Source organism: Adiantum capillus-veneris, chromosome 20 (assembly GCF_014529385.1).
Source record: "Adiantum capillus-veneris isolate H3 chromosome 20, ASM1452938v2, whole genome shotgun sequence".
In the NCBI taxonomy this organism is placed as follows: domain Eukaryota; kingdom Viridiplantae; phylum Streptophyta; class Polypodiopsida; order Polypodiales; family Pteridaceae; genus Adiantum; species Adiantum capillus-veneris.
Genome location: NC_140950.1, coordinates 70,631,439 through 70,654,496, shown reverse-complemented (window position 1 = coordinate 70,654,496; position 23,058 = coordinate 70,631,439). Strand labels below are relative to the sequence as shown.

The following is a 23,058-nucleotide window of genomic DNA, read 5'->3' as shown; positions in this document are numbered from 1 at the left end:
TTGTCGGTTTGATGGGTGGTTCTGTGGCTTTCTACCACTGGGTGTGCATGTCTACGATGGATTGCTGAGATAAAAATTTTGCAAACTGAGGATCCTTTGCAAATTTAATCATCTGCTTTGTGCATTCGTCAACTTGATGTCGACGTTCCATCTCTTGAAGTTCATACTGAGTAGGCCGAGGTAGCACGTACTCTTTCTCTGTTAATTCGGTTGAATCTTTTTCGTGATCTCCTCCCGCATTAGCAGATGCAGAAGAAGTCGATTGATTCTTCTTGGAATCCATAAGTGTCGCGAGAAAAGGATCGGATTTCACGGTAGAAGAGAAATTGGCCGCGCTCTGATACCATAACAAACTTGGACACCCCAAGTTAAGATTCTCCCGCAACACAGCAAAGATTCTCTTTAAAACTGTTCACAAAAGACGATACGGCCCGGCGTAGTTCCGTGCCAAGAGGGATTGGCCCCAAAGACTGGCGCCCCTTTTGGTATTTCTTTTTATATTAATCTGTGTGCGAAGTACAAGAGAGTCCGTGGGAACTTACACTCAGACTCTGCGTCCAAATGCTCCGAGTAATGAGGCCCAAAAGACTTATTTATTCTTACAAGGGATGCCCAAAAGCAGAGCCCCAAAAGCTTCTAAAATTAAAAGCAACAGTTTCTAAAAGCAATTGGTCTTCCAAAATCTGCCAAAAGCAGTGAGCGTAATTTTCGGCAGTTCTATACGACAGTCAGCGTGATTTGCAGAGATCCGTACAATCAGCGTATTTCGCAGAAATCCGTACGCCAGCCATGTCAGTAGTGTGTGTGTGTGTGTATGAGCACTGCCATGTCATCAGTTTGTGACAGAGAGGCTGACGTGGCAGCAAACTATACGGACAGGTCCGCATATTGCGTTGGCATGCTGACGTGGCAATTGTACGGACCACTGCATTTGGCATTGACATGCCACGTGGACATCAATACGGATTTCCGTGTTTTGCGCTGACAGGTGCTGACGTGTCAGGTTGTACAGATTTTCGAAAATTATGCTGGCAGCTTTTGGGCCAGTAGCTTTTGGGTTTATTTCTTTTGCTTTTGGGGCTCTTCTTTTGGCATTCCTTGTAAATTTATAAGAGCCCTTGGGGCCTCACTTTGTAGGGTATTTGGACGCAAAGTCTGAGAGGAGAGGTCCCTCGGGAGTTGTACTTTGCAATGATTAATGAAAAAGAAGTATCGGAAGGGGCACGAGACTTTGGGGCCAAACCTGTGGGCACCGAACTACGTCGGGCCGTGGCGACTCTCTCTCTCTCTCTGTCAAAATTAAATGAGTATGAAGTTTCTGGTTGTGTGTTGCTATTGATTTCTCGCTTGGAATGTCCAAGCCTGTTACAAATGTGTCCCAAGAAGTGGATTGCTGGTAAGAAAAACTCACTCTTCTTCCCATTAACCACCAACCAATGTTGCCGTAGTGCTTGGAAAACCTGTAACAGATGGTGTCGATGCTTTGCCTCATTCTTGGAGAACACGATAATATTGTCGAAAAAGGTGCCCACAAATGATTTATACTCTCGAAAATCCTATCCATCATCCTGTTGAACGTTGCAGGAGCATTTGTGAAACTAAAAGGCATCACCAAATACTCATACAATCCAAAGGACATCCTGAATGCGGTCTTGTATACATCTCTAGGAGCAATCATGATCTGACGATAGCCACTTTTCAGGTCGATTCTACTAAAACAGGGAGAAACTTGTACGTGTCCAATATATTATCGATCTTGGGTTTTGGAAACGTGTTCTTGATGGTGATTTTATTGAGAGCCCTATAGTCAATGCACATTCTTCAAGATCCATCTGTCTTTAAAACCAACAACACTGACGAACAGTAAGGTGATGTACTGGGTTGAATGAGACCCTTCTCTAAGAGTTCTTTCACTTGGTTTATAATTTCTTTATTTTGGGCTCTACTTACTCTGTAAGGTGGTCGGTTCGATGGCGTACTGCTCGGAATCAAATCAATGGTGTGATCTGCAGGATGCTGAGGAAGTAACTCTGTTGGTAAGCCTTCAGAGACACAATTAGCTTGAGCTTGCAAAAAGTCTTGTCGAGGTCGGATAAATTTGACATTTTCTTGTTATCTATCTCTTGTAAGAAGACCAAGTAAACAAACAGACTGGATTTTCAATTTGGAAATGGCCGAAGCCACTCGCCCATTAATTTTACATCAAGAATTGTATCTCTACCCTTTTCATTCTTCAAAGTTGCTTTTCTCGCCCTGAACGCGGGCGCGCGTACACATTTTTTATTTTTATTTTTGTAAATCTTGGATTAATTTACAGATGGGAAACCTCAACGTGAGGAAAACCCATTAGAAAGATCAAATACAAAGAAGAACATAGAGGTGTTCTGAAAGGGGAAGGCATTAAAAGCACACATAATAGAACTGTTGGATATCCAAGGATATGTCCCCAATATCAAGGACAAAATGTAAGGATTGTCCAAGTAAAGTCTGGAACAAAGGAAAGGGATCCACATCTTGCTGATGGAATAGGCGAAAGTTATGTTGGCGCCATACCGACCATAGCAATCAAACCCTGACCCAGGTGAAGAAGGCTACATGTCAAAAGACGGACACCACGTGCCAAAAAAGAACAGACTGAACAAACTTTTAACACTTCAATAACAACTTTAACTGAAAGAAAGAGACGACACGCGACACGGAGTGGCGGAATTCCACCCCAGAGAGTATTGGCCCCAAACCTTGGCGCCCCTTTCGGTATTTCTTTATATTGCATCAACTCAGTACAAGCCGGTACTCCAGACTCTGCACCTTCTCCAGGAAGCATGCCAGAGAATGAGCCCTAACCTCATATTTAAAGGCCCTTGGCCTAAAAAGCAATTACAGTGAAAAAGCCTTCAAACTCAAAAGCATTTGGTCCAAAAGCAAAGCCAAAAAGCTGCCAACGCAATTTACGGAAATCCGTACAGCTTGCGACGTCATCATGCCAATGCAATTTTCAAAAATCTGCAGCAAGTCTGTTTTGTGTGTGAGCGAGTCTTGCTTTATTTTAATCCTTTATGTCACTTGGGTGCCCATCGAACGGGGTCCCCATAAGTTGGTAGGACTTCTTCTTCTGTTACTTGTTCTTCTTAGGGTTTAGGCCCCTTGGTCCACATCTGTAAGTTGGCTCCATTCTTTAGGCTTTGACACGTCAGCAGTTTGTTACATCTCCCCTTCTTGAAAGAGAGTAATCGTCAGCGATTACAGCATATCTGCAAAACAACTCAAGTTAGCTCAAAAATTTCCGAGGGTCATTTCGAGGGACAATCAGTTTGCTCTTTTTGTTAAGGAGTTGGCTTCTCCTTTCTGCTTTTTTGATCAAGGAGTTAGCTTCTCCTTTCGGTTGTTTTGATCAAGGAGTTAGCTTCTCCTTTCTGCTCTTTTGATCAAGGAGTTAGCTTCTCCTTTCGTCCAGATCGAAACTCTTGATATTCCGGAGTAGTAAAATTAGCCATCACACCCAGACCGTACTGATCTTCCACGGGTGTCTTGATGCACTAAAAAAATTACATACCCAGGCAATCTCATCCAATTAGGAATATTCAGTAATTGGCACATCACAATGCAACACAAATGCTTACATATGCATGTTACAAGACACAACGAATAGCGCCGTTGAGCACTCCTCCGAGACAAACTGTCTGCGGTTTGAAGCTACTCAACGACTACCTCGTCACCCCCCCCGCAAATAACCTAAAAAGGTTCGGGTCATGAGCTCAGAGGACTGTACAACCAAACGCTCCCCAAACCGCAGTCTGCGTCGCTTGGAGGTTCGAGCACACAACTGAACGCTCCCCAAACCGCAGTCTGCGTCGCTTGGAGGTTCAAGCATACAACCGAACGCTCCCCAAGCATCGGCCTGCGTCGTTCGCAGGTTTTCTAGCATACAACGGAACGCTCCCCAGGCATTGGCCTGTGTCGTTCCGAGGTTTTCAAACATACAACGAAATGCTCACCAGGCATCGGCCTGCGTCATTCCGAGGTTCAAACAATATCAAAACAGTATTTCTCACTTCTCCACACGGGAGTAAAATCACCAATTATTGAAACCAGTATTAAAACCAGAGTCAAACAATTCAAATCGGCACTAAGACAGGTTTAAAACAGATAACATCCATTTCAAACAAATTTTAGACAATACTTTCTCAAACAATGTTCAAAGGTATCTAACTAGAAAACAACTAGAAAGGTCATTCGGGGTTTTGTTCGGACAACCGAACTTTGAGGACAACGGGCTTGCCCTTCTGTATCATGGTGATGGTTCGGTTCCGGACCTCGAGAGTTGCATCATTCTTGTCGTGCCAGGGCATGCCCAAGAGAACGTCGCAATTGCCCAACTTCATAATGTGGAAATCGGCTTTTCCATGTTAATCTTGTATAGTCATTGGAAGTGCACCAATGAGCGGTACCACTTTCTGAGTTTGCCCCGTGGCTAGCTCAGCTTCAATTTCTCCACCCTCTGCATCATAATCAAAGTGCATTTGCTTCAAGAATTCTGGATGGATGAAGTTCTCCATAGCTTCGGGGTCAAAGAAAATAAGGGCTTTTAAGCCGTTGACTTTTCCATAAGCTTTGCATAATTCATTAAAACTCTCGAGGTGTATACCATAAATATTGGGTACTAGTCCAATAGCAGGTCTAACCTTCTTGGCCGGAGGTGGCACCGGGGATCTGTTTGTCATGGGAGCAGAAGGTTGCATTGAGGACTTCGAGGCTCGCTCAAGACATGTATTGAACGTATGTCCTGTTTGGAAACATTTGAAGCATCGGCCTCCTTGTAACAAGGCGTCTCGTTGATGTTGTGTCAGACGAGGCTGTTGAGATTGGTTTTCACGGGATTCCCGAGAATTTGTTCGTTGTTGCCGGGAGTTCTGGTTAGTGGCCGGAGGTTCTTCTGTGGTAAACTGCAACTTCCTTTCATGAGCTTGTAGTCGACCGCGGCATGGTCCATAAGCTCCTGCATGGTAGAGACTTGCTTGGAGAGACAATATTCCTACAATGGTGATGGTAGTCCAATGGTGTAGCGCTCGCACTGGTCCTCCAAGGGAATGAACTTAAAGAAGGACACCGGAAGGTACACGTCGAGAAACCTTTGGTTATAGTCGTCCATGGTTTCGGTGGCAAGCATTTTCAAGTAGCCCCACTGTGCCAAAATCTGGACTTCAAACATCGAAGTCATGTAAGTACGTGCAAAAACTATCTTGAAAGCTTGCGAGGTCCTTGGAGCATGCGGTTGTGTCGCAATTGAACTCCACCATTGCATATCATTATCTTTAAGAAATCCTGTTGCTCGGGAAATCTTGGATTCTTCTGTATAGTTCCCCAAAGCATAGATGTTGTCGAATTGCTGTAGGAACTGCAATGCTTTCTTGCGATCTCACACCCCAGAAAAAGTGAAAAATTGGACTGTCGTGCCACCATCTTTGAAATCTTTGGGTTGGTTAGGCGCATATCTTGGGTATGGATAATAAGGGTATCCATATGGGCTCCAACCATTGTAGTCTGGTAGCGGTGGTGGTGGAGGTGGGGGCAATGGCGGTGGCAAAGGCGGTTGCATTGGATCAGGGTTAGATGGCTGCACCATATTCCTGAAGACTCCCCCGATTGGAACAGACGGCCGAGAAGGTCGACGGTTGGAAGCTCTCGTGCTTTCTGGTGCCGGAGGAGGAGGTACCACCTGGGGCATCAGAGGGGGTAACATGTAACTCAAAAATTGTTGAAAACTTTGCAGCATGGGGAGATTTTGTTGAGGATGCCGCAAAAGAATGTCGTGAAGCTCGTTAAGCAGAAACTGCAAATATCCTACTGAATCCATGAATTCCAAGTCTTGGGTTCTTTATGGCTTATGCCCTGTAAGACGCATCGATGAAGATGGGAGCGCGCCCGATGCGCGATGAAGTAAGGGTGGGAGTGGCTAATAGGTCTGGGTTCGAGGGCGAAGATACCTCGAATAAAGCTATGTTTGCTCTTTTGTGGGACCGGTATGCTTTTAGAAAAGCACACGCCTGATGCTCTGATCACAAGACGGGTATCATGTGCCAATAGAAAAGAACAGACTGAACATACTTTTAACACTTCAATAACAACTGAAGTGAAAGAAAGAGACGACACGCAACACGGAGTGGCGGAATTCCACCCCAGAGAGTATTGGCCCCAAACCTTGGCGCCCCTTTCAGTATTTCTTTATATTACATCAACTCAGTACAAGCCGGTACTCTAGACTCTGCACCTTCTCCAGGAAGCATACTAGAGAATGAGCCCTAGCCTCATATTTATAGGCCCTTGGCCTGAAAAGCAGTTACAGTAAAAAGCTTTTAAAACTCAAAAGCAGCTGGTCCAAAAGCAAAGCCAAAAAGCTGCCAGCGCAATTTACGAAATCCGTACAGCCTGCCACGTCATCAGCCAGCACAAAAAGTGGAAATCCGTACAGTCTGCCACGTCATCATGCCAGTGCAATTTTCAAAAATCTGTCGCAAGTCTGTTTTTGTGTGTGTGAGCGAGTCCTGCTTTTTTTTAATCCTTTATGTCACTTGGGGCCCCATCGAACGGGGTCCCCATAAGTTGGTAGGACTTCTTCTTATGTTACTTGTCCTTCTTAGGGTTTAGGCCCCCCGGCCGACATCTGTAAGTTGGCTCCATTCTTTAGGCTTTGACACGTCAGCAGTTTGTTACACTACAAAACGCTGAAGGGGATCTGAGAGAATGCCGAAGAGCCAAAAACATGTGGAAAACTGCCGATGGAAAACGGAGACGCATACAGTCAGATATGCGGTCTAGGAAGACCCTGGTAAAGCGACAATCCCAAAGCAGGTGTCTGATTGTCTCATCAGAGGCTGACCATCTGGCACATTGGGAAGAGCTGATGTGCACTAAGGAAGGTGCCAACAGGGCGCACTCCCAGCAAGTAGCGCCAAAAACAGACGTTCCTTGAGAGGCAAACGACTCTTCCAAATTGTAGTAAGAGCATTCCTTCACCATCGATTTGATTTGTGCAAAGACTATAATGCATTACAGTAGTCAGCCAGCCAAGACCGAGTTAGGAGAGAAGCATAAACCTTGCGGGCAAAAATCTCAACCAAAGGGGTATCCCATAAAGTCCAATCCAACATGTGGCATCCAACTGCCAATGGTGGAACGGGCAGGAAGTCAGCCAACATGCGCTCAAGCTCACCCTAGAACCAACGATAATGCATTCTCAAACCAAGTGTACAGTCGCTTGAGGATAATGAATCAAATTGCCATACATGTCGACCACATCATCCATCGTGCACGCACGACAAGAAAGCCTGGCGTGGCGACCGATCTACAAGAGTAAGAGCAAAAGCTCCGCTCCAGTGAATACTTTCCAGGTGCAACGAATTCCTATCTTGTGGTTGCCTGTCATTCTATGAAAGATGAGCCGTAACGGATTTCCAAGCATCAAGTAAAGCAGAGGTAAGCGAACAACTAGGAATATGATTGTGCATCTTGTCAAACACAGTCTCGCAGAGGGACGTCTGCCAGTGACCAAAGGCGGAAGTGGTAACATGCTGACACAATTCGACTATCATGAGAGTCCAAGGTTGGGATTGTTGGGCAAGGTTAAGCTATAACATGGCCTTCCTTGCAAGATGATGGTGGCGAAGGTCCAAAATATTTAATCCTCCAAAACGCTTTGGAGTGCAAAGCTTCTCCATTGAAAGTAAACGGAGCCCTTTCTTGCGAGAATCAGTGCGCCACAAATGAGATAAAATATTAGACATGAGCAATGAGAGGCGATGACAAGGCCAATGCAACAACGGCAAGTAGAACGGAACATAGGCCATCATGATGCTCTGAACTATTCGGAGACGAACAATCAACGGCCATGTGGACAGTTTCCAATACTGCAATTTGACTTCAAGGCGCTATATAATCCAATCCACTTGTTGGGTTGCAGTGTCCTTCCATCCAATAGGGTACCCAAGTGGCGGACAATGACATTCGGATCAAAAATATCCTCGGGCCATAGAAGATGGTGCCATTTGCGTACATTGAGGGCAAGAGTTTGGATTTCCGAAAATTAACTTCTAAGGCCTGCCGCAAGACCAAATGTATCCAATGCCTGCATGATCATGCGCATGTCATCTTGATGATTGCGAGGCATAAATAACGAGTCATCAGCATAAGCTTGCCCAATAAAGTCATTCCCTGAGGGTAGTTGCAATCCGTGAAGATGACCAAGCAAAACTTAATGATCCAAAAATGCATCAACAAGGGGTGGGCGGCAATAGCATACAGGGCACTGAGGGGGCAACCTTGGTGGACAGAACACCCAAGCGGCCAAGGGTCAATCAACATCCCCATTAAGAAGGCCTGAAGACATACTATGGGCATGTAAGAAATAGAACACATTAGATAACTTATGACCAAATTCAAGGGCCCGTATTGTGTTAGCTATAAAATCCCATTGTACTGTATCGAAGGCCTTTTCAATGTCGACATGCATCACGACTACATCTTGGTGGGTGTATTTAGCATATTCCATGCCTATCAAAACATTAGCCAAATTGTCTGTGATTTGACGACGGGGGATAAAACCATATTGAGCCGGATGGATATCTACAAGAAGAGGCTCCTTGATGCGATGCACAATCATCTTTTTAGTCATACTGCTCACAAAGTGCCTCCTTGGGTAATACTTCAGTAATCCTTCTTTCGAGGTTGTCGACAAATTCTGCTTACTCCACGTAGCATTCATCATGTAGAGAAAAGGCTCTTTCAAGGGCTCCCAAAAGGAAATAAAAATTCCAATGTGAGGCCGTCTCAACCAAGGGAGCGCAATCGACCGAGAGCAAGCAAGGCTGAATGCAATTCATGCTCAGTAAAGTCAACTTCCATGGCTTGGGCATCAGCAAACGACAGAATTGGATGCACCGTAGATAACAAACGTTGTCGTGCATGATGGAGGTGGAGCAGCAACACTTTCCCAAAGTGCAAAACCATGGCATCAGCAAGGTCACGGTTAGAGGCTATCCAAGAGCCTGAGCTACCCATAACTCTCTTGATGGTTTGAGAAGCCTTGGAATGATGTAAGTGCTTAAAAAACTGTTTCGAGGCACAACCCTTGTCCACAAAGGCTCTATGTCGAGCTCGAGTCTTCCATTTATCAAGTTTGCGTTTATCATTATGTTGCAGGCGTATTCGGGCTTGACATAATGCTGTCAGCTCACCTTCAGTCAATTAGCGCGCATCAGCCAAAAGTTGAAGCTTTTGATACACTGATTTGGCATCCTCAACATCTCCTTATAATTGATGGATATGGTGCTTGACATAATCTTGAATCACACATTGCACTCGCACAACGAAACGATACCAATTAATATCCCGAGTCAAGAAGCAATATCAGAGTCAAGGTACACATGGGCTACCAAAGGGGAATAACGTGATGAATCATCTTTCAAAATGCCTCATGAGAGAGGTAGGCAATATTGATGTGTAGTAAACATTTCCGAGAGAGAGGTTGGTCACAATGTAGACCCCCAAAGCACAAGGTCATTAGCACAAGAGCATGATCCGACAGCAGCAATGTGTGATCAATGCTTATCTTGCATACAAATTCATCATATTGTTGCATATGCAAGACATACCACCGATCTAATCTTGCACGATACGAGGATTGAGCATTATGCCAAAAAGTGTATTCAGAAACATTCGGATGCAATAGACTCCACAAATCCAACATCTGTGTGTGCGCAATAAAATCTGTTCGAGCTTGCAATTCCACCCCCAACATGTGCGAATGACTTGTAGTGTTATCGGAAGATGCGGGACCATCCAGCGACCCACCGGATCATTGTATGCAAGAATTGGTTACAACTCATGCCTAATCATCATCAAAACACCTGAAAAGCTCGTCAAACCAGCATACGCAATCCGGTAACCCGTTAAGTACAAGCATTGCCCAACGAACTCATGTTGATCGTGTTCTTGTAAAACAACAATATCTGCCTTACATGTATGTACATAATGCTAGGTTAATCGCCACTTCGCACGATTGCATAACATGTGCACATTGTATGAGATGCATTTAACACGACTATGCATTCTTAGAATATGTACAAGGCAAGAAAAGAAGGTGACTAAGTTGACGTGCCCATAGGCACATCAACATCAACCAATTTGTTTGGACTATAGTATCCTGCATGCCTGTATCAGGGGAAGCAGCGCTAGCAAGGGATGGAGAAGCCCTATGAAGCACTGCATCTCTATAAGAGCGCACCACCTTGTTTCATGCTTCCGGAAGTGTGCGATTATCATTACAAGGAAGGGCGTTTTGCACCGCAGATTTCACAATAGAGGGTACATAATTACGAGAGGAAAGCGGTAATCGTACTTTAACGGTCTTCTTGGGGTCTCCCAAGGAGATCCTTCATGCAAATCCACGAGCTTTCCCCTAGTCCTGGTCTCTTGAGTAACTGTAGCCTTTCCCTTGTTCGGAGTGCTTGGGGAGCTGACAGATTTGACTTTACCTTTATCTAGAGGCGGAGTAGTAGTCAAGGTAGAGGTCCCAATAAAAGATGATTTAGGATTAGAGACCTCAATCTTGGGGGGGGGGGGGGGGGGGGGGGGGGGGGAGGACGACCGCAACTCTGAAACTGTTGAAGGAGGAGGTTGCAAATTTGGCTCAGGACATTCAGATTGTATGTGACCAAATTTCCCACATCGAAAAAAGGAATTGGCAAATTTCCCCCATTTGAGCTTGAAAGGGCGTTCTCCAATGAGAGGGTCACCCTAGTTGACAGTAATACCTGCAGGGGTGGGAACATCTGTATCCCAAAGCACACAAAACCGATTCGTGTTTGCATCAAGTTTGGGAGGACATATCACTTTACCCAAACGAGAAGCAAGCATAGGGAGAAAGCGTCGCCATGTACGCGGGAATTCAACTATCTCTACCCAAACTGGACACTTGTGACGGATGAGGCTTTGATAGTCTCTAGTGAGGGCCCATGGCAGTACATGTGTCATCTGTGTTCCAAAATACAAGGGAGATGATTCGAGTAACATGTTGCGGGCGTCGGTGTCCGCCAACAAAACCTCATAGAAGCCTCTGGCACCAAAATACACTCCTCGAACTGCCTGACGTTTAAGAAGGAAATTGACCCACTGGCCCACATTCTGCATAGTGGGCATCTTGCCTGGAAAAAAACAAAATGACCGCATTGAGTGTTAGGGAATAAAGGCCTAAGTGCCTTGTACTTATTAACTTATAAGTTAAAAGACTTATAAGTGAGGGGGCCCAAGTGTGAATGGCCCCCTAGTCACTTACTCATATACTCAAAGGTCAAGCCCAAAATGTCACTATCGTGACTTTTCCCAAAACTTCTACGAGCTCTCTCTCTCTCACGTATTTTTCTCTGTGTGTGCTTCTTCTGCGCCACTCTCCTCTTCTCCTTCACTCTCATTGCATAGAGTAGCAAGTGGGCTCTCTCTCCTGCTCCCCGACACATGGTATCAGAGCTTTAGGGTTTCCAAGAGAGCCATTTTCGCAACACAGATCAGAATTCTGTTCTTTCTCGCTGCGGGAAGGATATTCAACCGTTTTCGATCAACTCTGTCGCGAAGGGATCCTCTCACCGTGTAGAATCGACCTCCGGTGACAGTTTCCCCAAAATTAGGGTTTCAAAAACTGGCGAACAGCAGCCTATTTCTGCTGAAATTGACCAATTTCGGGGTCAATTTGATGCAATTTCATTAGGGCAAGTCTCACAGGTCAATCTTACAGGTGTTTCCACCAACGAGGTTCTGAAAATTCAGCAAAACAGGTGTTTACAGGTCTGATTTTTGCCCCAAAACAGGGAATTTCAGCAAGCAAATGATGTATACACCTTGTGGAAACCTTTGGTAAGGGTTTGGCAGTGAATGTACACCATTTTGGGGTGATTTCGCGTGAAATTTGCTCGCTGTTTTTCTGTAACAGCAAGCTGTTTTTTGCCCGATTGCGCACATTTGGGCGTGTTTAGGTCGGCAAAACAGGGTTTCAGTGTTTACAATCACTCAGAATGGCTTCTAGCAGTGAAAGTGGCAATTTGTTGCACATTCGCAAGCTTGAAGGGGCCCATAACTTTGCTATATGGAAGAAGCAATGTTATAATGTGATGTTGCAGAAGAAACAGGCGAAACCTATTAAGTTACAGGGTGTGAAACCGGATGATATGGAGGTTGAAGAATGGGAAGAAGTGGACGAGTTGGCTCGCTCCACGATCATGCTTTCGGTGTCTGACAATTTACTCTTCAATGTAGAGAATGAGCAGACAGCATGGGGCATGTGGAAGCGTTTAGACGAGTTGTATGCACAGCAGAGTGCTGCCAGTAAAGTGTATTGGCTTAAGAAGCTTATGGATCTCCGCATGAAGGAGGGCACGCACATGTCAGTGCACCTCAATGAATTCAATTCTATTTTCAGCCAACTGACAGAGCTGAAATTCACGATTGATGAGGAGTTCAAAGCTACTTTTCTGCTATGCACATTGCCCGAGAGTTGGGATGTATTCCGGACAGCTCTTAGTAACTCAAGTGCGTCACTTAAGTATGCAGATGTAGAGAGTTCTCTCTTGATGGAAGAGATGAACAGGAAGAACACCACAGGTGGGTCTTCTAATGCATTGCACTTGAGAGGCAGGTCTCAACAGAGGGAGAAATCTGACGGTAAGGACAGGGCACGCAGCAAATCTCGTAGGAAAGATGTTGTGTGTCATCATTGTGGAAAGAAAGGGCATTATAAACGGGAATGCTATGAGTGGAAGAAAGAGAAGAACAAGGGTGCTGAAACTGATGCAAAGGACAAGGGAAATGCCAAGAAGAGCACTGTGTTGATTGAGGAAATCAATGTTGCTAGTAGTTGTGACAGTGACAGCAGCACTGATGTACTCAATGCCTCTTCTGTGGATGCACATACCCTTGCTATGGGTTCTGATGTGGACATGCATACTTGGATTCTTGATTCAGGTGCCTCCTTTCATGTAACACCTCATAGGGATTGGTTTACACAGTACTCAGGTGAGGTGCAGGGCACTGTTTATTTGGGAGATAACTATGCATGTGACATTGCAGGTATTGGCAGTGTCCAATTTTCCTTTGCTGATGGTATGACTTTTGTTTTGCACAAAGTGCGCCATGTGCCACAACTCAAGAAGAGTTTGATTAGTACAGGGCAGCCAGATGATGCAGGCTATCACACCACTTTTGGTGATAGCAAGTGGAAAATTTGTAAAGGGGCCCGGATTGTAGCCAAGGGTTGTAAATCGGACACTTTGTATCCTTTGCATGTATCTAGTGTGCGTGACCATGTTGTCGCCGTAACCGAGCAGCCAAGTGTTTCTTTGTGGCATGGCCGGTTGGGACACATGAGTAAAAGAGGAATGGAAACTCTGTCTCGTTGTGGTTATTTGCCGTGTTTGAGGTCTTCTGATTTTTCTCATTGTGAGCACTGTATTTATGGTAAGCACAGTCAAACACCGCACAAAAGGTCTCTTTCTTTGAAGTCTGACAGGTTAGACTTAGTGCATTCCGATGTATGTGAAATGCCACAGTTGTCCTTAGGGGGAAAGAAATATTTTGTCTCGTTTATCGATGATGCTACACGTAAGGTGTGGGTGTATCCAATACGTGCTAAAAGCGATGTTTTGGATACTTTCAAGAAGTTTCTTGCGTTTGTTGAGAATCAAACTGACAAGAAGCTTAGGTCTTTGCGCTCAGAAGCATTTATTGACTTTTGTGCTACTAAAGGTATTAAAAGAGAGCTCACGGCTCCTTTTAATCCCTCTCAGAATGGAGTTGCAGAGAGGTTGAACCGGACTATCTAAGAGAAAGTTCGGAGTATGCTGTCACATGCTGCATTACCTCATGGTTTTTGGGCAGAAGCTGTGCAAACAGCTATTCACTTGATTAATCGCTCACCTAGCAAGGCTTTGGGTGGAAAGGTGCCTGAGGAGGTGTGGTCTGGCAAGCCACCCTCATATGCACATTTAAGAGTGTTTGGTTGTGAGGCCTATGTTCACATCCGGAGTGAACTGCGCACCAAACTAGAACCAAAGTCTCATAAATGCATTTTCCTAGGATATGGTGAGGATGGTGAAATGGGGTATAGATTATGGGATCCCGCATTATGGAAAATCATACGCAGCAATGATGTCATCTTCAATGAGAATTGCATGCACAAACAGTCCACAAAGGTCGAGGAAGTGCGCCGGGTTGTTTTTCGTGAAGATGTTACATATGGACAGCCAAGAAGGCCCAATGTTCAACAGCCTTTACATGCTGAAAATGGTGCTGAAAATCAGCCCCAACAAGTTGCCATTGATGCACCACAGGTAGGGGAACAGGTTGATGCTCCTAGACCGCCCGTTGTTGCGATGCAACCGGCTGAACAGCCTGCTGTTTTTGATGGTTTACAGGCTGAAAATCCACCTGTTATGGATCATTGGGTGCGTAGGTCTACTCGGGTGACAAGGCCCCCCGATAGATATGAACCGTCTTTGGACTATGTCATGCTTACTGATTGTGGTGAGCCATCTTGCTATAAAGAGGCTATGCAACGGGAAGACAGTAAGAAATGGTTCAAAGCAATGGTTTCGGAAATGCAGTCTTTGGAGAAAAACCATACATGGGACTTGGTTGATTTGCCTAAAGGGCATAAGGCTCTGCCATGTAAATGGGTTTACAAGACCAAGGTCACATCTGATGCTTCTTCTAAGTACAAGGCACGTTTGGTTGCTAAAGGGTACAAGCAAAAGCATGGTGTGGATTTTGATGAAATTTTTTCTCCCGTTGTAAAGCTTGCCACATTACGTCTTGTTTTAGGCCTGGTTGTTTCTGAAGATATGGAGTTAAAGCAAATGGATGTCAAAACAGCGTTTTTGCATGGCGATTTGCTTGAGATGATCTATATGATGCAGCCAGAAGGTTTTGTGTCAAAGGGGCAAGAGAAGAAAGTATGTAGACTCTTGAAGAGCTTGTATGGTTTGAAACAGTCTCCCCGTGCATGGTATCACAAGTTTGATACATTCATGAGGTCTCAAGGATACAAAAGAAGTAATTCTGATCACTGTTTGTATATCAAAACGGCAAGTGATGGATCTCTTCTATTGCTGATTTTGTATGTTGATGACATGCTTATTGCGGGTAAAAATGTCACGGAGTTGGATGCATTACAGCAAAGCTTAAAGAATCGCTTTGACATGAAGGATCTTGGTGATGCTAATCATATTTTGGGCATGCGTATCTCTCGAGATAGACCCAACAGGCGTCTGTATCTATCTCAACGAGATTATGTTAATAAGGTGCTACATCGTTTTCATATGGATGAGGGAAAGGCACTTGGTACTCCGCTGCCTCCATATGTAAAACTGACTGCACATGACTGCCCAAACACAGATGATATGCGGGCTGAAATGGCCAAGATTCCTTATGCATCAGCCGTTGGCAGCTTGATGTATGCTATGGTTGCTACACGTCCGGACATTGCATTTGCGGTGGGAGTGGTAAGCAGGTACATGAGCAATCCTGGCAAAAAGCATTGGGAAGCAGTGAAGTGTATCTTGAGATACTTGAAAGGCACTAAAGACTTGTGCATTTGTTTTGGGAAGAGTGAGACATCTGTGCATGGCTTTACAGATGCAGATTTTGCTGGACATCCAGATTGCAGGAAGTCTACCTCTGGATATGTGTTTACATTCACAGGAGGTGCAGTTTCTTGGATTTCTAGACTGCAAAAATGTGTTGCTTTGTCTACCACTGAGGCTGAGTATGTGGCTGCCACTGAGGCATGCAAAGAAGCTTTGTGGCTCATGCGTTTGGTAGAAGAGCTTGGCATTAAGTCACCGGTTCCTGTGCTACACTGTGATAGTCAGAGTGCTATTATGCTTGCAAGGAATCCTGTTTTTCATGCCAAGACAAAGCACATAGAGGTGAAGTATCATTTTATCAAGAGTGTGCTTGATGACAAGAGCATTACACTTGTCAAGGTGCACACAGATGACAATCCTGCAGATCTTTTGACCAAGAGTCTTCCAGCAGAGCGGTTTGCATATTGCCGTCAGATGATGGGTGTTGGATGAGTAAGTGCATGATCAGCTGATGTATCATAGTTAGCTGATTCTTTGATCTCCCAAGGTACATTGCCTTTAGGTGGGAGGTTGTTAGGGAATAAAGGCTAAGTGCCTTGTACTTATTAACTTATAAGTTAAAAGACTTATAAGTGAGGGGGCCCAAGTGTGAATGGTCCCCTAGTCACTTACTCATATACTCAAAGGTCAAGCCCAAAATGTCACTATCGTGACTTTTCCCAAAACTTCTACGAGCTCTCTCTCTCACGTATTTTTCTCTGCGTGTGCTTCTTCTGCGCCACTCTCCTCTTCTCCTTCACTCTCATTGCATAGAGTAGCAAGTGGGCTCTCTCTCCTGCTCCCCGACATTGAGAGCATACTGGGCCACTGGGTCCATGAGGGCTTGAACTGGAATGGGGGGTTCCTGACCCTCCCAAGCATTCTTGGCATCCTCAAAATCCTGGAGCAAGCAAGCTCGGATTTCGCTCATTTCCGAGGACTCTGCGACCATTTTCTTGTGCTTGTAAGAGCAAAGGGCAGGCGATACCCAATCTGTCATACAACTTATCGGGAGCACTGAAATTCTGGAGAGCTGGAGAGAAGCACACTGAAGTGAACAAGACCTTACACCATATAACCTAACTTTCAAACTCTGTACAAATGAAAAGCTGGTAAATCCTTGCTTCTGATGATCTGATGTTGCAAAGATTTAATGCACTCAAACACTCACAAAGCAGAGAAAAAATATTCACAACAGCAACAAGGATATATAGACTCGAGTGAAGAAATAACCAGAGCTGCAACAGCGCAATACAGACTCATCACACCCACCCACACACTCGCCTACCGACACACACCCACAGTCTCAACGCGCAGTAAAACAAGTCTGCTGGTCACCGAGCAGAACAGAAAGAATCTGCCAACCAAGCAGCGAACAGAGGCGAAAAGCCCTGCAGCAGACCACAATAGGAGCAGCGAAGAGGGCTGTCTGCGCACGCAGCACACTGCTGCGAGCGCGCAGAGGCAGAGATAGGGCAGAAGCAGGCACTCGCGCACACAAAAATTCACCCGACACAATCTTTCACACACAGACACACACACAAACAAAAAATTGACATCCACATTCACATACTCAACTCTGATGTTTCAGAACAGATATATGTTTATTTAGTTTAATATGACTCTTATAATCTATGTCTTCATGACAGACCTTGGATTGTATCGCACACACCTCTTCACAAGTTAGACTGGATGCAAATGTACTCAATCAGTGCGGCAATTGCGTTGAAGGTAATGTCTCCCTTCGTGCCTTTGGCTTTTCAGTTTTTGTTAAACGACTTTCTCTACTCCTAGTAAATCGTTGTGATGGTTGAAAGCAGGAAGACGATCTTGATGAGGACAAAGCAGCAGCAGAGGGAGACTTATTCATCTGGCATAAAGGAACAGAAGAATATACGATCGCAAGGGGCAAACAAAAGCTTTTTTGGGAGCAGCAAAAAGTGCTACGACGCCAGCTTCAACAGTTCAGTGCTGAAGAAAGAGATCTGGAGACTTTGACTTGATCTTGACCTTGTGTATTTGATCTTGTAAATTTTGTAGGCTAGAGATAGCTCTCTCATGGAGTGTAACAGCTCTCTCATCTCAAATGGCCAGTATTACACAGTTCTATTTTTGGAACGCAAATTGAACAGAAAGTCGGTTGATTGAATAACACCGTGTTGTTCACGTTGTTCTTCTCTACACATTGAGCAATTTGAGCTTCTAAGGGTTCTGGGAGAGTGTCATTGTGTCTCTTTCCTTTTAAGACTTATCTGTATGTTAACTGCGGTGCTGTTAAACCCTCGTAGGTGTAGCAGCTTATGGTGAGCTTTTAGTGAAATCTATTTGAGCTAATGGTGGGCTTCAAGAAGGGAATCTATTTGAGGCTGGTAGCTGCTTTAACTCAATATAACAAATACAGAAGCACCCTTGTTCGTGGGGGTGCTCTTCCTCTCCCAAAACTGCTCAACTTTGTATGGACATCATGGTCTGAACATCAAGTAATTACAATGTGAGAATCTCATCATTTACTTGAGGATCCAGTATGGGATTAGACATAAATGTCGAATGCCATCACATACTTGCTATTCCAATTGAGCACCAAGGCATAAATGTCGAATGCCATCACATACTTATTCGAATTGAGCACCAAGGCATCCTAATTTGCTTGATTACGATAATTGTCTAAGAGTGATTTGGACAATGGAGCAATCTAAGGCATGCCACTTGGTGAATGATCAAGAAGCATCATTCCAATGCAAATGCAAGGTCCATAGAAGCCATTTACCATCTTTGAAGTTTTCATCATTTTTGATACTGATCGTTATTTTTATTCGACCAAATTCAACGTTGTCGGGATGTGTGCAGTCTAATTGGGGAAACCTCTGGCTGTGCTTTCTTTTTGATCCTTTTAAATTTTGCTTCAGTCCAATCATCTTGCTTTTGTAAAGTACTCAGGTAGCTACCTATGAGCAGCCATTTATCCTCAAACTCCTCCGAGAAGGATTCAAGTGAAGATACAATGCATATATCATCACACTTTGCATGAGAAGTAATGTGGAATCCAGAAATCTTCTCACGTCCTTGATAATTACACGTAATTCTTTCATCCTCTGTATTGCATCCACTTAAGTTGGACAACGTCGGCGGCCATGAGGACTACAAAAATGTCCCACTATCAATGTTTCTTCAACCCCAAACATTGACTTTTGCCCTGATAATGTAAGGTTCACTTCTAGCCTTGTTGCAATCATTGATGTGGTTTGTCACATATTTTCGGGACGCCCTCGAATGTAGAGCCTCATCTTTTTTGGCTGTCGCATTCCTTGATTAGCATGTCATCAAGAAAGGGTATTATAATTTGAGGTACGAAGTCACCTAGGACTTCGTTCATACCATTCATCATGTGCGCAACCGAGTTGGTTGCTCCTTCGGTAAGGTGCACATCCTTACCAAACCCAAGGGTGTTCTCATGGTAGTGAAGTCTCTGCGTTTCATTGCTAGTTGGAACTGATCATACTTGAGTACAAATCTCCCACAGAATATATTGTCCTTCCTGCAAATGCTTCTACAAACTTATCTGCAATTTGCCATGTACCCATATTCCTAATTGTGACTTTGGTGACAGGTCGCATGTCTTGAATGAAGCGTACAACTCCATTTTTCTTTGGTATTGTGAAGATCTGCTTGAGTAGCGGGCACATGAAGGTCCCAAAATCCCCATCTTTATCTTTTCATTGAGTAAGTCTATAAGCTTTGGCAAGAGTGCTTTTGGCATTGGAATTGGTCGTAGATCCCAAGGCACATGAGGTACAATGAATATTACCATTGGTTCCAATATAGAAGGATCCACACATCCTATCTCATACGGCTTAAATGCAAAAGCTTTTTCATGTTTGGAGAGTATATGTTCAAAGCGTTTTCTTTCAACCTCTGTCAAGGAGTCATTGCTTCCAACTTTTAACATCTTCAATGACTCTTGCGTAAACTTGTGCCAATTCTTTTTGGATCTCCAAGACTAGGTTGCAAAGAAGAATGATCCATCTTTTCCTTGCAATTTGTAGGCCAAGGCAATGTCACTCGTTTCACCTTCTTTGCTACAGTTTTGTACTTTGTCTCCACTCGCACTTCTATATCTTTTAGTGAATTGAAGCACTCGTCATCTTTGAAAGACTCAATGACTCTATACATGTCCATAGAAGCTACTTTTACTTTATTTCCATGTTGAAAACTAGAACCTACTATAGCGTTGAGATCACCATAGTATCTACAAAAGAAACCTCTTCAAAAACACCTGAAATATACTCATCTTCATCTAGCAAATCATGGTTTTTGTATTTTCTCTGTACACTTTACATATGTTTTTTGTCCTTTCTTTAAGTCTCGAAGTATTGTAATAGATACCGATCCATCCTTTGCTACTAGGGCATCTGTAGAAAAAGCTTCATCTCCTTTTGGATGAGGCAAGAACCTTTTTCTCCTTGTACCACTGCACTCTTGCTTTACATTGATAGTTGTCCAAAACCCCCAATCTCCCTTTGATCTCGAAACTCCTTGCTTGGTTTTGGTAGAGAATGGTCCCTTAAGCTGTCATGATTTCTCTCATGCTCAACGTAAACTGTCAAGAATTGAACAACTCATTTTTCATCTTTGCTTTTGACCCTAGCATAAGCAAATACATCATCCAGTACTTCTGTCTCCATTCGTATTGCACTGATGTATGGTTGTCCAAGGATTAAAGGATAGCTTGACATCTCTTGAACAAAGAAATTTTTCTCACATTTCACATCCCCTATGGTTACATTAACATTTGGACAAGCACCATAGAGATCCCCAAATGAGTTTTTTTGCTGTCGTAATCATCCACCTGTCAATCAACCACTTTCCCTTCATATAGAGATTCTTGGACATGAGGTTAATCTCCAAACCATGGTCTATCAAGGCCACATAAGGCTCCTCCAGATCTCCCACTTTAACCAAGGTTTATGTTGTAACCCTTGCCCAATGATTCCTAGAATAGTGACTCTTATGAGTGTCTTCCTCTTAATCTTCATCTTTAAATTTAACATGCCACCCGGAGGCTGGTAGAATCTTACAACATTCTCCTCTTCATCTCTTTGTTGTACTTGTATCACATGTGTCTCTGAAGCACTCTCTTCAGCCTCTGATTGGATAAACTCCGTTAAAGCTTGTCGCTTTCTTCTTATGATATCAATAATTTCCTCGTGGAACTCTCTCTTTGCAATGCCAAGGACTTCTCCAATGTAAACTCCACCTTGCTATTTAAGATCATTTCCTCTAAAACTTTATTTAAATTTGTGGCAGCTTCAATATCTGATTGTAGCTTGTATGATGGGCGTTTTTCTTTGCTCTTTTGTTTATCTTGCTTTTCCTTTGGTGCAACATCTCTCATTGGTACTTCTTATGATGGAGGTTCCCTTGCCATGGGCTCTTGAGAGGGACCCGGATCCTTTCTTCATCCACCTCTAGTAGTCCTCTTTGAGTGGCGTTCATCCCCATTTTCTCTCCTGTGTTTTTCTTCAACAAGTGTTTTGTTGCCTCGACACTTTGCAATGTAGGCATGCACTGACAAGGCATCTACAGGTTCATTCCACCCAGTCTCAAGACGGATATAATCTCCAACGTCATGTAAGATTTCTTTAGTCAACTTTCCCTTTATAGCTAACTCCATCGCAGATGGCCAGACATCTTCACCATCCTCAATCACGTCTTCAATAAATTTTGATCTTTTGAGCACGACTTGACCAGTCTTCAAGCCAAATGCTGTTGCTTTAACCATTGACGCACACTCGATTCAACTCTATTTCCTTCATATAATCTCGTAAATACTTTGTGATGTCTTTACCCTCAAACTGGTCGATTCTCTTCAAAATAGATTGCAGTGCTTTGGTGGTTGAAAGTTAACTTCTTTCCACTGCCTGTTGCTACTACATCTACATGGCAAATTCTTGAAACATCTACATGATTGCAGGATTAAAGTGCCTCCCATGTGTCTCTGGATTTTCCATGGCTAACAAAGTGTGTAGATCAATCCACAAACTCCCACCCCAGCAGTTTCGCGTCGGGTTCACCTGAAATGTCGGGATGTCTGCGGTCTAGCTAGGAAGGTGCAGAACCTCTGGCTATGAGAGTTTGTGATGAGAGTCACAAATACTTTAAGAAAAAACATTTATGAAAAATCACCAACTCTCTTTCTAAAGATGGATGAAAATCTAAGAGTGCTTGTGACAAGACAGTCACAAACCCTCTGTCCTATCGTGCTTGGGATTTGCTTGTTTTCGTAGACGGGTTCGTAATGAAAGGTTTACCAATTCACATTCAATTTCACTTAAAAACAACAATTAAAAACACTAAACTTTCAGCCATGAAACCTCAATGCTCATACAAGCACTAATCCCAATGAAAACCCAAACCTCTTTCATGGTATCATGTAGCCTCGCCCCCGATTACATAGTTGTAGCATCAAACAATTGAAACACGAGCTTCCACCTTCACGGCAACGATTTTATGATTTTTCAGAGATTTATGAGCTTCTAAATTAAATCCCACACACAATTTTGATAAGAGGAAACTTTAATTCACTCCCTCACAAGCTCAAATACAAGATTGCGAAGAGACGTGATTGCATCACACATATATTGGCAACCATGGAAGCTATTGCACACTAGTGATAAATAGCAGGTTTTTTCACTAAATATCAGCCCTCTCTCTCTTCCCAACAAACTTTTTAGTTGATATGTCAATTTGTAGGCCATTTTTCCACTAGGCCATTTTCAACTCATTTTTAACCCAAAAAAGATAAATTTTTGATGCAAAAAATCATAAATAGAGTTAGAAAAATCACTAAAATTACGGGATTACTCTCATAAGCATAAAATGCATAAATGTGCATCAATTTGCATCAATATTCCATTTTGGGTCACTTTCTATACAATTTTACGATGACGCCTATTAGTTGCTATTTTTGACAATTTTTACATGCATCAATCTTTATAGGCGAGATGAGTGTGCTGCCATGAAACTCTTGAAATATTCACATAAAAAAACCAAATTAAACATCTTATCAAGTAGAAAAACACACAAAGACTCCACATTCAGGGCTACGACTCTCCAGATAGGTATGTATATGATAGCGACTGTAGTAGCTGTTTCAGCATATATCACAATATGTACATGATTGCTTTTATATCCATGCATCAAAAGGTGTCAAAGTGAGGTGAATGCTTTTATTTCACATTGTGTACGTGCCACGGTACGACATCGTACCCATAATTGACAGAGCACTAGAAAGGTTTGAAGACCATTATTTGAAGTCACACGGGGATCTATTGGGTTTTAAATGAAGCTTGGGTTCTATGATGTGTCACCATAGAAAAGTAGTGGACACTAACAA

At 43.6% G+C, this 23,058-nt stretch overlaps 1 protein-coding gene across 1 annotated transcript in view; it reads left to right on the top strand.

Annotated features, from left to right (window-relative positions):
* The window catches only part of LOC147432710 (uncharacterized), a 29,739-nt gene extending 11,857 nt beyond the window's left edge, over positions 1-17,882 (top strand). The window contains exons 3-4 of the mRNA XM_086492558.1: positions 17,315-17,396; positions 17,486-17,882. Of these exons, the coding sequence (XP_086348684.1) occupies positions 17,315-17,396; positions 17,486-17,668 (265 nt within the window). The 3' untranslated portion in view covers positions 17,669-17,882. The remainder of the gene's footprint in view (positions 1-17,314; positions 17,397-17,485) is intronic.
* The last annotated feature ends 5,176 nt before the right edge of the window (positions 17,883-23,058 follow it).